Source organism: Pollachius pollachius (assembly GCF_949987615.1).
Source record: "Pollachius pollachius genome assembly, chromosome: 2".
Taxonomy (NCBI): Eukaryota; Metazoa; Chordata; class Actinopteri; order Gadiformes; family Gadidae; genus Pollachius; species Pollachius pollachius.
This window is the reverse complement of record NC_136935.1, coordinates 41,327,710-41,341,632: the sequence shown is the minus strand read 5'-3', so window position 1 is coordinate 41,341,632 and position 13,923 is coordinate 41,327,710. Positions and strand designations below refer to the sequence as shown.

General features: G+C 44.4%; 1 protein-coding gene across 4 annotated transcripts in view; it reads left to right on the top strand.

Moving 5' to 3' along the window:
• Positions 1–1,450: 1,450 nt before the first annotated feature.
• Positions 1,451–13,923, top strand: part of prom1b (prominin 1 b) — a 23,234-nt gene continuing 10,761 nt past the window's right edge. For 3 of the 4 annotated variants that reach the window (XM_079728905.1, XM_079728904.1, XM_079728902.1), the window contains exons 1-10: positions 1,451–2,115; positions 7,393–7,454; positions 7,889–7,915; positions 8,330–8,535; positions 10,792–10,912; positions 11,086–11,149; positions 11,247–11,336; positions 12,726–12,943; positions 13,323–13,397; positions 13,514–13,577. In XM_079728905.1, the coding sequence (XP_079585031.1) occupies positions 1,842–2,115; positions 7,393–7,454; positions 7,889–7,915; positions 8,330–8,535; positions 10,792–10,912; positions 11,086–11,149; positions 11,247–11,336; positions 12,726–12,943; positions 13,323–13,397; positions 13,514–13,577 (1,201 nt within the window). In that variant the 5' untranslated portion in view covers positions 1,451–1,841. The remainder of the gene's footprint in view (positions 2,116–7,392; positions 7,455–7,888; positions 7,916–8,329; positions 8,536–10,791; positions 10,913–11,085; positions 11,150–11,246; positions 11,337–12,725; positions 12,944–13,322; positions 13,398–13,513; positions 13,578–13,923) is intronic. The other variant, XM_079728903.1, reaches the window with a different exon arrangement.

The window sequence follows — 13,923 nt, the reverse complement described above, 5'->3', positions numbered from 1 at the left end:
TAACTGACTGATGAAGTTACGGGTAGTTCCAAACAACCTATCAAAAATATCAAAACGTATATCGCATTTTGAATCCTGAGTGTACCTAGTTAGTGAATCATGGATAAATTGTTGAGCCTAATTTGAACATGCTTTTCAAAGTTTTTCATATTTCAATTTGTATATTATTTTGAAGAACCAGCCATTTCTGGAGGCAAATTTTCTATGGTTTTGAATTGTCTTCAATCATGTTTCAGCTAATCTTTTTATTTTATAAGCTTTTTTATTGTTATTATGGGTAAGAGCTGAAGTCTTCAACACCTTAACAATAACAAAGCTAAGCCAATTTTACTTTGTAACCAAGTTGTGTGTGTGTGTGTGTGTGTGTGTGTGTGTGTGTGTGTGTGTGTGTGTGTGTGTGTGTGTGTGTGTGTGTGTGTGTGTGTGTGTGTGTGTGTGTGTGTGTTTGCGTGCGTGCGTGCGTGCAGTGCAAGAATGCATGGATGGATCTCACCAAAAAAGAGGAATGTTTTCTATCTCTTTATTCTATCAACCCATCTGTGCAAGTCCTCTTACACAGAGCAGAAGAATAATAAAAAATGTGATCTTTGCTTTTGAGACTGGTCCAGTGTGATTGCATGACTCAACGCCGGAAGTTCTGGGTTCGATTCCCAATCTCCATAGCCTACATGTAGGGATCTTTGAGCAAGAGGCTTAACCCATACATTTACTATCTTAACTCGATGCAAGTAGCTTAGAAAAATCATAAAATTGTCGGAATTACTAAAATGGTAAATGTATGCAGAAACAACGTTGGACATCTGACACTCTGGCCGTTGCTCCTCAGGGACAGGCACAGTGCCTTGGGTTAGAGGCCAACACTGCAGGCCACTGTTCCCTTGAATGGGCATTCAACGGATGCTTGTCAACACAAGTACGACACAAAGGTCCTTTTTTAAATGTGCCGCTCTCAAACGGAGCATTGAATGCATGATTTGTGTTTGTGTAATATTAGAAAATGAATCCAGCTAGGCAATGGCCAGCTGCGTCAATGGCCATTTCTAAATGAGTTTTGGTCAAGGTCTTGAAAGAAAGTCGAGAGAGAGGCTACTGTCTCTAGACCCACAGTTCCCTAATCTGAATATCTAAGTACTATGACTTTCAGCATGGCTAAATATTTTGGGATTAATCACGTGAGTAATTGTAGTAAGTAAGTAAGTAAGTAAGTAGTCCGCGGTAGAGGACGCTAGCCTAGCCGTAGCCAATGTCCGAGTTGATTGACAGTTGTCCTGCCATGCTCCAAAAAAAAAAGCTAATTGATTAGTATGTCACATACAATTGAAAAAGCACGCGCACATGGCAGCAGAGTTCCAATGATGCCATGTGAACTTAATCGAGCGCAAGCGCTCTTGGGAGCAGCGTGCACGCGCGGTGTCGCGGGGACGAGCCGAGAGGAAACAAGTGGACGCAACTAGCGACAGCGAAGCCCTTGGTCGACATCGAAGAACTAGTGGAAGATGTGCAGGTCAATAGTCAGGGTTCCGCCCAAGATACACAGCAAACCCAAAGCGAATGCAAACGGAACTACCGGCCAGAAATAAGGACTCTATTACGAGTTTTATTCAGTATTTCCTCGGAATTTTGGTGGTCCTCTTTTGTCGGCTGAGTAAGAAGGATAAGCCTCTGAGAGAGAGAGAGAGAGAGAGAGAGAGAGAGAGAGGGAGAGAGATAGAAAGAGAGACAGGTGTTCTCTCCGGTCGTCAGCCCTCCCCCCATCTCCCTCCCCTGAAGGCTGTGGAACGGAACTTTTATTCCAACTTTTGGGTTTATTTACAATACATTTCTTGAAACTTTCTGCCACTATGCACTGGACATCGTGGTGTGTGCTGCTGCTGTGCTGGGGGGGCAGCAGGTGCAGCGACCCGCCCCCGGACGGACAGGATGGAGAACTGGACGGGTATCAAGCGGACTCCCACACAAAGCGGTCCCCACCCCCCGTGGAGCCTCTTGATTTTGGGTTCGTCCCCTCGGCGGTCTACGCTACTCACGCTTACTATGAACCCGGAGCGATGGGAATCCTGTTCCACGTGGTGCATGCGTTTCTGTACGTGGTGCAGCCGAACCCCTTCCCCAAAGGTGAGACGTGTGTGTGTGTGTGTGTGTGTGTGTGTGTGTGTGTGTGTGTGTGTGTGTGTGTGTGTGTGTGTGTGTGTGTGCGTGTGCAACAAAGTGGGGACCAATCTGTCAGGGGTACCCTGTTCCCTGGTACCCTGTCCGCTCCCTGTCCGAGAGTCATCTTCCAGTTCAATCTGTGCCTGGTTCCAACTAAAAAGGCGCGCACGCTTTGATGCGTGTATGCATAGGCCACTATCTGTAACGCCTTTACGCACTAAGTGTAGCCAGGAGGAGATGACACATGTCGGGCCGTCCAGCACATAAACCAATGGTATCGTGCGCGTAATGTCACAACCGAGATCTGGAGATCAAATCCCACATAGCCGATTATCTCTGGAACGAAATGATCGGCACTGATGTGATATTGGTCAGCGAGGTCATCGAATAGGCCTATAGCATATATACAAATTATTTACAACAAATTATTGTTCTTCTGTCAGTCACGTTGGAGGATGAGCATGAGCAATAGGATTGGAGGTTTTAAGTTGCTGCCATTTTGGTGCCCGTGTTAGGACCACAGGCCTGTAACCAATTAACAGATCTGCGATTAGATGGGGCTTTCTCTGTCACCTGCATCACAACGTAGGCCTAATACCTTAATCCCCCAGGACCATATGCTGTGTGCGGGACTTTCCAGTTTTAGGCCCATACCTGTCTGTCACACAAGGGGAGACCACCTTGATGGCATGGAACACCCGTTTATGCTAGGCTCATGTTAGAGGTATTTCCCATGTTCATACAGTGCAATATATTCTATTGCCAAGATTTTAAATGCGGATGCAAAACCACACAGCCTCCCAAATTAATTCAGATGATAGAAAGGGACCTATGTTTGCAAGTCAAAGAGTTTGGTCAGCTTTTTAATATGTTCAGCTATATGTTTAGTCAAATATTATGTAGCTGATTTACTTGGCACAAAACCCCCACACCACACACACACACACACACACGCACGCACGCACACACACGCGCGCGCACACGCACACAAACAAACAAACAAACACACACACACACACACACACACACAGACAAACACCAATATAATAAATAGTATCAAGTGCAACGGTATTACACATAATATATTATATTGTGAGTGAATCTATCTTCCACTATCAAGCAGTCGATAAACAGGGTAATGATGGCCTAATCTGGAAGCCCTCCTGCAAAACGCAAGTTTAAACATTCTGTTTGTTTACTAATACTCAGCAGAAATCTCATTAATATGGCGTCTGCCCTAGTTTATTTTTTCATGCTTCTTTTTTGCTTTAGTAACTAGCGTGTCTGTCAGGTTGTTGGAGCATACAAACAGTTGTAAATTAGTATAACGAGATGAAAAAACACATATAGTTTAAATCTTTAGCAACACAGCCATGGTAATAGTGATAAATATTACTGCATCGCTATTTGCTGCCTTTCCTGCCTCTCATCCCATTGTATGCTTAGATAATGGTGGTTTTATTTGGTGTTGGGTTAGGGTTAGCGTTAACCCTTTATTTGATAATTCACCTTTGGTATGAGGGGATATTTTCCGTCATTATCACTCTAAAAGTGAATTTTGAGTTTTGATCAAAGAATACATCTAAAAGTAAATGCTACATTTAAAAAAATGTAGGCCCTTTACTAAAGGAAAACGCATGATATAACAATGTACAATTATGGACTTAAACAACACCCTTTTCATTGTGAAGGCCTAGTTATTTGTAATTATTTAATAGAATTTTATTTATTCAGTAAGTCTTATTGAGGTTGGCAACTCTCGTAAGATGAGTTTTCATACATCCTCCCATACCAAATGGAGTTTTATTCAGTGTCCAATACTACAAATCACCTCATATAACCTGTAATAATTGAAGAGGCTTATTCAAAAAAATCATAGCATCAAAATAAGCAAGAAACAGAATCAAGAAAACCTTTGAGTTAGTAAAAAACATTCAATGGTTAACATTCAATAAAAGCAAAGAGTGTGTTGCACCCTGAACTAAAAAAACGCAATATAGGGTTTGGGGCGCCATTGGTCAATATGTACACTAGGCTTCTGGTGAACTCAAGTTTGATCTTTCCTTGGTTCAGCCACCTCAAAGCCCCGTCTAGCCTTTTTGATATTAATATCTTTGGAAAATATGAAAAATCAACCAATAATTTACTGATTTAATCAAACAAACAATTTATGCTATTTTGTGATAATCAATCAGACTCAATGGTTCAGTTTACATCGTGTTTACTTCATGTTTGGTTGGTTAATTCTTCTCATGCAGAGTTTGCGTCTTGTCCCTTTAGATACACACCGGGTAGATTAGAGGCTTAGCTATTGCAAAAGCTAATACTAGCACATTACACCAGTGCCACTACAGATGGCAGCGTCAAACACAGACACGCACACATGAACACACTAACACACACACACACACACACACACACACACACACACACACACACACACACACAAATGCCATTCTGAGTTTCCTTAATTTCTCTAATATATTGGATTGCTTATGGATTGCTTGTTTATCAGGATGAAAGTGTCATAAAGGATGATCAGACTCCTGAAATAGCCATTGTTTAATATGTACAAGGCAAGCAGGGGAATGACACTATAGTACATACGTAGTAACATTGTTAGCCCTTCAGTCATCACTAGCCAAATCCAGACCAATCTGTCTTGAATAATGTCCTATGTAATGTATATACTGGCATAACATGTATTTAAATAACTAGTCAGGTGTGTAAACATGATTTAAATAGCCTTAAAAAAACATGGTCCTTAGACTTATTTCTGATATAGCCATATGTAAAATGCAAGTTAATCCCCTCTGTTCCATTACATTTAAATGTAGGGCATTTAGCAGATGCTTTTATCCAAAGCGACTGACAATAAGAAAACACACAAATCAGAGATCACAACCACGCTTATTATTATCATATTGATATATAATATTAGTCGTTGTGTGTACTGAACATCTCCATTAACTCCTTGTACACATTTCTGATAACTAGTGTTTTAACGAGCACAGAATTTTAAAGAAGAAGCTAACTTTCTATTCTTCATTCAGTTTCTGTCACTTTATTCATTTTCTGTCGATTGAATAATTGATTATTTAACCTTTTTTAATCACTTTAAGCACTCAATCATTTATTCAGTCTGTTGATTGAAGAGTTTAAGATCCTAAGGGGGTCCATTGCATGAATCAGATCAGTGTACTAGTTGTCTTTACTGGCCTTGAGAAGCCCAGTACCCTAAACAGGCCAAGTAATGACTCATCGACGGATTTTGTGTTAATAAGGATCTTAATCCCTGCGAACTCCACCATTCCCTCCCCTGAAAAGAAGGGACACACTACTGAGTCAGGGACCTTGGATCCGGAAACATTTGACCCAACACTCCTCACATTTTCACTCTATGGTCGGCCATTTCCTTGACATCTACTATATGCGCTATACGTATGGACAGGAGGTTCACATCAGGTTCTTTAAGGCTGTCAACATGATAATGTTGCTAATCCCTAGGAGCAGGCCACAAGCAGAGGATTGGGCTAATCTATATTTAGCAAGTAAGAAGGTAGGGAGGGGGGCTCTGCCATGATACGGATCACAGCATACTGAGACCTTGGGACTTGGAAATGTGCCCTTTAATATCTTATTGGATAGGTTGTGTTTCTCATGTGTGTAAAACCACGTTTACTGACAGAGTGAAAACATTAAATAGTGTGTGTGAAGTTGCATGTGCTGTGGAATTTGAAAAGCCACACTATTTTTCTGGATTGAAAATTTTTTAAAAAATATTTCTGATAATGGCACAGCTATTAACAACAAGAATACTTGTATTTTCAAACAATAACTACTACTACTAGACGTCTGTTCTTAGCTCTCTGTGGGCAGCCAGCCGGTGTACTTTCTTGATCCTTTCTATTTCATTCTCCCCCCGAGTGTATTCCCCCTCTCCCTTTCCCTGGTCGAAGAGCTTGTCTTAGCCAGCTTAGCTCTGGGTGGCTAATGCTAAACTAAGAAGCTGTTCATCAACAGGTGGTAGATTTGTATGCCCTGTGTACGTCTAAAACAATGCATATATATACTGTATGTGTATAGATCCATCATGTTGAGGGTGGTCCTCAAGTAGTAATTGTCCAGTAGATCTGTCGGACAGAAGCCCCTTGTAATTGTAAGCGTGAAACCTTAGGGATAGGGCAAATATAATAATGTGTACAAGAAACCAAAGTTGCCATCCATAAGTTATCCTTGAGTCAGACGCCCAGCCATGCCTGCTCATTCAAATTAACTTGAAGTCGCTTTGGTTCAAGAATCTGCTAAGCGACTCAATAAAAAGAATACATCAAAATTTACATTTAGGACATGCTTTTATCCAAAACGACTTGCAATCTACAACAAACACCTAGGAGTTTGACATCTCGCTCCATTCTCTTTAGCGTGAAAGCCCAATCGGTTCAAACATGAACTAACACACGCAGACACACACATACAGAGACACGTGCACCTGTGTGATATGTACTACATACACGTGGAACGTTGCTCTTGTGTAAGAAACACCTGCAGAGGGGTAGTTACAGATGAGCCCGGCCAGTTTAATCTCATGGTGGCCGATCTGTGTCAACACCCCCCAGATGCTCTCATGTCCTTATGAAGGCTTGCCACAGGAAGTTTACATTGACTCCCGTGTGGGCATCGCTGTTTGCCTACCTCTGGCATTTGTTGAAATAGATCGATGGCTTTTGCATATTCAGAGTCTAATGGTGCCATAGACAGATAGCTAAACAATTAAAAAGATGGCATCACGAATGAGTTGTTTATCTTTGGAATATTAGCAGAATCACAGTCACAGGTGTGATCAGTAAAGTATATATTGTTAGGTAGTAATTATTTGTATTATAGTATGGATGTTATGTATGGGTTAGCCTAGCGATTGTAATACTTGCACTTGGTTCTATGAACATCTTTACTGTACCGACAGCGATATATTGTTTCACTTCTTATGACAAATGTACTTATTGTAACAAATGCACTTATTGTAAGTCGCTTTGGATAAAAGCGTCTGCTAAATGCCCTAAATGTAAATGTAAATGTATGGATGCATTTACTTATTTATGTATTTGTGTATTTATTTATGTATGTATTTATTGATTTATTTATATGATGATTATGACAATATCATTATGACTACATTAGTAAAAAATGTATCTATTATTATTTCTATGGTAAATACCACCTGTGTGTCCCATCTCCCAGATCTGATTGTCAGAGTCATCCAGGAGAACAAGGGAAGGATGAAGCTGGACGAATGGAGAAAGGTTGGTGTTCTGTGATAACTGTGGAGCTGGCTTGCTCTTGAAGACCGTATGATGCATGTTTAAAACCGTGCTGTTTAATAAAGGTGGAGATCGATGTCAAACCAAGGAGAATGTGATTATTATGTATCATTATTTTCCTGGTCCATTGGTTTCCTGGTGACAGCGTTTCCCCCCCTCCCTGGGCATGTGCAAGAGTTTTGTATTTAAGGGATTAATATAGCCTATAATACCGTCCTTTAGACCTACTGTAGTCTGTGAACATTAGATTTGGGAAAACTCTTAATCTCTGACCCACACTGACCTAGTTTTTTTCTGTCTGTTTTCTCCATGCTTTGTATGTGTGTGTGTGTGTGTGTGTGTGTGTGTGTGTGTGTGTGTGTGTGTGTGTGTGGGGGTGTGTTGTCATATGTGTGGTCATATCCTGTGTGTTGCAGCCGGAAAATATAGTCCTATTGCTTCAGGTGGGTGGATCAAAAAACAGTGTGTGTGCATGTTTGTATGTGTTTGTACGTTTACATGTGTGTATTAGTTATTGTTTGGGGTTGTTAGTGTGCTTCTGTGCGTGTACTTATATGTGTATGTTCATTAGTTTTACATTATAGTGTGTGTGTGCTCAAGTTTTTATGTCTATGTGTATGTAAGTTATTAGGTGTGTGTGTGTTATTTATAATTAAAGTGTATTTGATGAGGAGCAACACGAGGAACGCAGTTGAGGTGCGATGCAGGTGATGGCTGTGAGTGCTCAGAATCCTCAGATCGGGAAGTGAAGAGAAGTGTGTCTGGTGCACATCAACGTCCGACCCGTTCCTCCATAACATAACACGGCCTCCTCCATCCTCCATCCTCCCCCCACCGTCTTCCCCCTGCTCCCCCAGGGCGTGTACTACGAGGCGGGCTTCCTGGTGTGCGGCTCCCTGGGCCTGGTGTTCCTGGTGCTGGTGCCCATCGTGGGCACCTGCTTCTGCGTGTGTCGCTGCTGCGACAACTGCGGGGGGGAGATGCACCAGAGGCAGAGGAAGAACGCCGACTGCCAGAGAGGCTTCTTCACTGCCTCGCTCATTATCACCTCCATCTTCATCATGTGAGTCTTGCACCTCGTCATCCTCGCCGTCATCCTCACCGTCACCATCCTCGGATACATTTAGTCACTTGGGAGAAGCTGTGATTAGGGCTGGGCGATTAATCTAATTTTGATCGCGATTTCGATTTTAGCACCAAACGATCACTAAACTAATATAATCGAGTTTTACAATTATTATTATTTTTTTTATATATTATACATGTTTTATGGAAAGGGCAAAACAGCTGGATACATATCTGAACATTATTTTAGATTGGAGCATTTCCTTTTTGACCATTTTGTGTATTTTTTTAAGGCGAAATTTCAAAGTCAGTCAGTTACTCAGTTACAAAGTGTTTTTTAGGAGAGACATGCTGAATAAATACATCATGTTTTCAAACTCAAAAATAATCGTTTGAATAATCGTGATTTCAATATTGACCAAAAATTATCGTGGATATGATTTTTCCATAATCAAGCAGCCCTAGCTGTGATCCACAGTGACTTAGAAGTGACGTTGAGAATAACAATATCAACCGTATCACAACATCATCTTCATTGTCTTCCTGCTTGTCCCCAGAGGGGGCAATTGTCCATTTTAGTTTTAAGCCTCTGGGGACAATAAAGTATATCAGTGTTTAGTTTTTTTATCATCAATCAAATCGATTGGTTGATCTCCATCATCCTTCATCACTTGCAGCTCCAGCAGCTTTCTGTACTGAACTTTAAGGGTGGCCAGTTCGATTTCCTGTGAGTCCTTGTCATTGGTGTCATTGAGCAAGGCAAATAAACCCCTAACGGCTCCGGTCAAACTGGTTATTGTGATTGACCCCACTGTGGGTCTGGTGGTGTGTGTGTGTGTGTGTGTGTGTGTGTGTGTGTGTGTGTGTGTGTGTGTGTGTGTGTGTGTGTGTGTGTGTGTGTGTGTGTGTGTGTGTGTGTGTGTGTGTGTGTGTGTGTGTGTGTGAGCGGATCGTGATCAGGGAGCAACACTGGAATGCTTTGAGTGGCTGCAGTAGCTTCAGTGAGCTCTATCACAGGGACTCTCCAACGACATAAGTAGGTCACAAGGGCATTTGGAGTGGGTCACAGAGCATATGCCAGACATTAATCTTTAGTAGGAAGCCCATGACTACAGTTTCAATGTTTATTCATGTTTCAGTGGCTTACATTTTCATTGAGTAGTCCCAATGTAGCATGTTTTGGTATTCACTCAATTTTTTTAACCGTTATTCGGGGTTATAAATGACTAAGGACACATGTGGGTCCAGAGACTAGTGGAGAACCAATGCTTTATAATGGTGAGAATGCATGATCATTGTTCAGCCATCATGGGCATCATTGATGACCACTGTGATTGTGTGTGTGAAGAGGGGCGTGTGTGAAGAGAAACCACAAAGGATGAAACAATATACTTCCCTAAGCAGTACACACAAACAAATACACACTCACACACACACACGCGCACACACACACACGCACGCACGCACGCACGCACGCACGCACACACACACACAGGGAGAGAGATGATTGTTGTGTCAGGGCACTGACCAGTTGGGAGCAGTTAGGTGTTACCGATATGGCTTGGCTGGCAGTGAGAGGGTTCTCTGTCTCAATCAAATGCCCTACACACATGCACACAGACACACACAAACACACACACACACACACACACACACACATTTGCGCACCACTCAGGCACTAACACACACACACACACATACCCATGCATACCACACAAACACACACAAACGAACACACACTTACACACAATACAGAAAGCATGTTTTTGTACCAGAATTCTCTCTCATTTTGTCTGTGAAAGCTAGAGATGGGTGAAAAGAATGATACAATGGAGACAGATACAAAGAGAGAGGGACGTGGAAAGGGAGATGGTTGAATGACGAGGAGAGAGACAGATAGCGGAGTATGACCTCCAAAATATGATAATAGTAGCGAAACCAAAGCTAAAGGGAAGGGAGCTTAATCAATTGGAGACATACTGCCCTCTGCTGGCCGACTCTGCTTTTTTCCCCATGTTAAACTAATCCTACATTCTCATGTTTAGTGCATTTCAGTGTGTTGCACTGATGGATGGATTTGTGTTTTTCTAATTTTAGCACCTGCCAGATCAACTGCATCTGTCAGTTGTATCTGAGAGTTAATTCTCAAACTCTCTGACCTCTCCTGGCCAACTGAAATTCTCCATCTTGTGTGTGTGTGTGTGTGTGTGTGTGTGTTTGTGTGTGTGTGTGTGTGTGTGTTTGTGTGTCTCAGTCTGGGAGTGCTCTTTGCGTACGCTGCGAACCACAACATCAGCAACCAGATCAAGAGCACTCGTCGCTTAGTCAACACCAACATGAGAGACCTTAAGACATTCGCCAACAACACACCTGCGGTACGCACACACACACACACACACACACCACACACATTCACACACATGCTATCTCTCTCTCTCTCTCTCTCTCTCTCTCTCTCTCAGTCTTTCACACACATACAAATACGCATTTACTTCCTAACTTACTCACTATCATAATTCCTTATGTGTTTTGTCTTTTCATGTTACAGCAAATTGACTACCTTACCGCACAATACACAACAGCAAAGAACAAGGTGCTGTCAGACCTGGACAGTGAGTTACAACCCTTCCATTCATCTTTCTCTATGTACACCCTCTCCATCTGCTCCTGATCACTCTATAATGGCCTGATCCCCTTGCTGCTTGGCAGACATCGGTCCCTTGCTGGGAGGGAGGATCCACAGCCAGCTGGAGAGGGAGGTCATGCCGTCCCTGGACACGGCCCTACGCATGGCAGGAGGTATACTGCGGGAAAGAAGGCTTTTTATGACTAGCAATGATTCTCTTCCAATGTTCAATGGCTGTGGTGGACATAAAGCCATGGCCTTAGAAAATATGCACATTTCAATGATTTTGTTCTGAAGTTTGGATCTTTCTTACGCCTCTCGAGCATTGAGCTCTCCCTGTCTTCCTGTCCATATCGCTCCCTTCCCTCGTTCAACGTCTAATAACATGATTTGTCTTTTGTTCCTCTACGCTCTTCTCTCTAAAGCAAAAGTTGAGAATGCTATTAAAGGTAAAAGCAGTTGATACAGAGTTCTTGTTGTGGTTGAGTATTGTTGTTTTGACTGTTTGACCTGATCCCTATGTTGTCAGTGCCAGTGACCATCTGTCCACCCCCTGTTGTCTTTAGATCTCCTTGTGGACTCCTCTGATGTGGTGGTCACTGAAAAACATTACAACTGTATTACTGTATTTCGTATTGGTATTTTTATTTGAATGAAGATTTGTACTCCTAACCCCTCTTCCTTATTCTCCTCCTTATCACCCACCTCCCCCTATGTCTTCTTCCTCCTCCTCTCCCCTCTTCCCCCGCTCCTCATATCCCCTCCTTCCCCTGCTCTTCTCCCCTTTGCTCTCTTCTTTCTCCCCTCTCCCCTCTCTCCTCCCCCTCTCCTTCTCTCCTCCTCTCCTCTTCTCCCCTCTCCTCCTCTCCCCTCTCTCCTCCCCTCCCCTCCTCTCTCCTCCTCTCCTCCTCTCCCCTCTCTCCTCCCCTCCCCTCTCCTCCTCTCCTCCTCTCCCCTCTCTCCTCTCCCCTCCTCCTCCCCCTCTCCTCCTCTCCTCTCCCCTCTCCTCCTCTCTCCTCTCCCCTCTCCCCCTCTCCCCTCCTCTCCCCTCTCCTACTCTCCTCCTCTCCCCTCTCCCCCCTCTCCCCCTCTCTCCTCCCCTCCCCTCTCCTCCCCTCTCCTCCTCTCCTACTCTCCTACTCTCCCCTCTCCCCCCTCTCCTCCCCTCTCCCCTCTCCTCCCCCTCCCCCTCTCCTCCTCTCCCCTCTCCCCCTTCCCCCCTCACCTCCTCTCCCCTCTCCCCTCTCCCCCTCTCCCCCCTCTCCCCTCTCCCCCTCTCCCCTCTCCACTCTCCCCTCTCCCCTCTCCCCCTCTCCCCCCTCTCCCCTCTCCCCCTCTCCCCTCTCCACTCTCCCCTCTCCCCTCTCCCCCCCCTCCTCCTCTCCCCTCTCCCCCCCCTCCTCCTCCCCCCTCTCCCCTCCCCCCCCTCCCCCCTCTCCCCCTCTCCCCCTCTCCTCCCCTCTCCCCTCTCCCCCTCTCCTCCCCTCTCCCCTCTCCCCCTCTCCCCCTCTCCTCCCCTCTCCCCCTCTCCCCCTCTCCTCCCCTCCCCAGCCATGCGGGAGACCAAAGAGGCACCAAAGAGGCCCTGGAGAGCATCGGCAGCTCCCTGGACACACTACAGGAGGGCACGGTGCGGCTGCAGCTCAGCCTGTCCAACGAGCGCGCCTCCCTGTCCAACACGCTCTCTGACCCCGCCTGCACCAACGGAGCCGTGTCCCACACATGCAACACCATCCGCTCCACCCTCGGCCAGCTGGGCTCCAGTGCAGACTTCTCCACGGTAACACCGCCCAACATATAACACTGGGTCTGCCCCAGCAACAGGTTCTGGGCTCGCTCTGGACCCGTGTGGGTATTCTAGAGCAGGATGCTGAACCCTCACTGGGACCCGAATGAATAAATAATAATAATACATGATTATGATAATATATTTGTATAGATGTATATTTTCTGTGTATTTCTTTACACAGATAGACAGTTTATGTACAGTAACACGGATAACAAACACATGCACAAATTGAAAGAGCGCATGAGGACAGGCTGGAATAACTAACATATTACACAGTATACATTCTTTCCCTTTTAGAAAAATGTACAATGACAATTAGGTGATTTTTATTTTCATGGTATTTATATTACTTCTTCGTTCATGTTGTCAGCTTCCGGACGTAAGTCGGCAATTGATGAACGTTGACGCGCTCCTAAAAACGGACCTCAGCAACATCATCCAGAAGGTGGGTGTCCACAGCTCTCCTCCTCTGTCCTCCTCCTCCACCATACAGAACCCCCACCCCACCCCAACACCCCAGGAAGCAACCAGACCTGACCTCTTGCTGGTGTCCCCATGCAGGGCTACTCTTCCTTCAACGACACGCCGAGACTAGTGAAGGAACAGACCAAGAACATTGTGGCAGGTATACACGGCCGGAGTGTAATTCTGTGTTGGTTTATTTAGATGTCTTTAAATCAGGGCTGCCCAATTTGGGGCCCGCGGGCCAAACTTGGCCCGCGACCGATTTCATTTGGCCCGCGCCTTACCCACTGTATATATTGTTTTCCGCCATCAGCACTCGGAATCTGCGCTTGCTCTCATTGAATATTATTTATTGCTGCACTTCCATTCCTGACCCTAGAATAACATTGTGATACATTGATGGTAGGGTGGCGCTGTTGAGCTCCTATCCTGTTCAGCCGCCTCCCACATATTTGACTAAATATACTGAAAAATTTAAATTTTGACCCACGAGCCTCCCCACGATT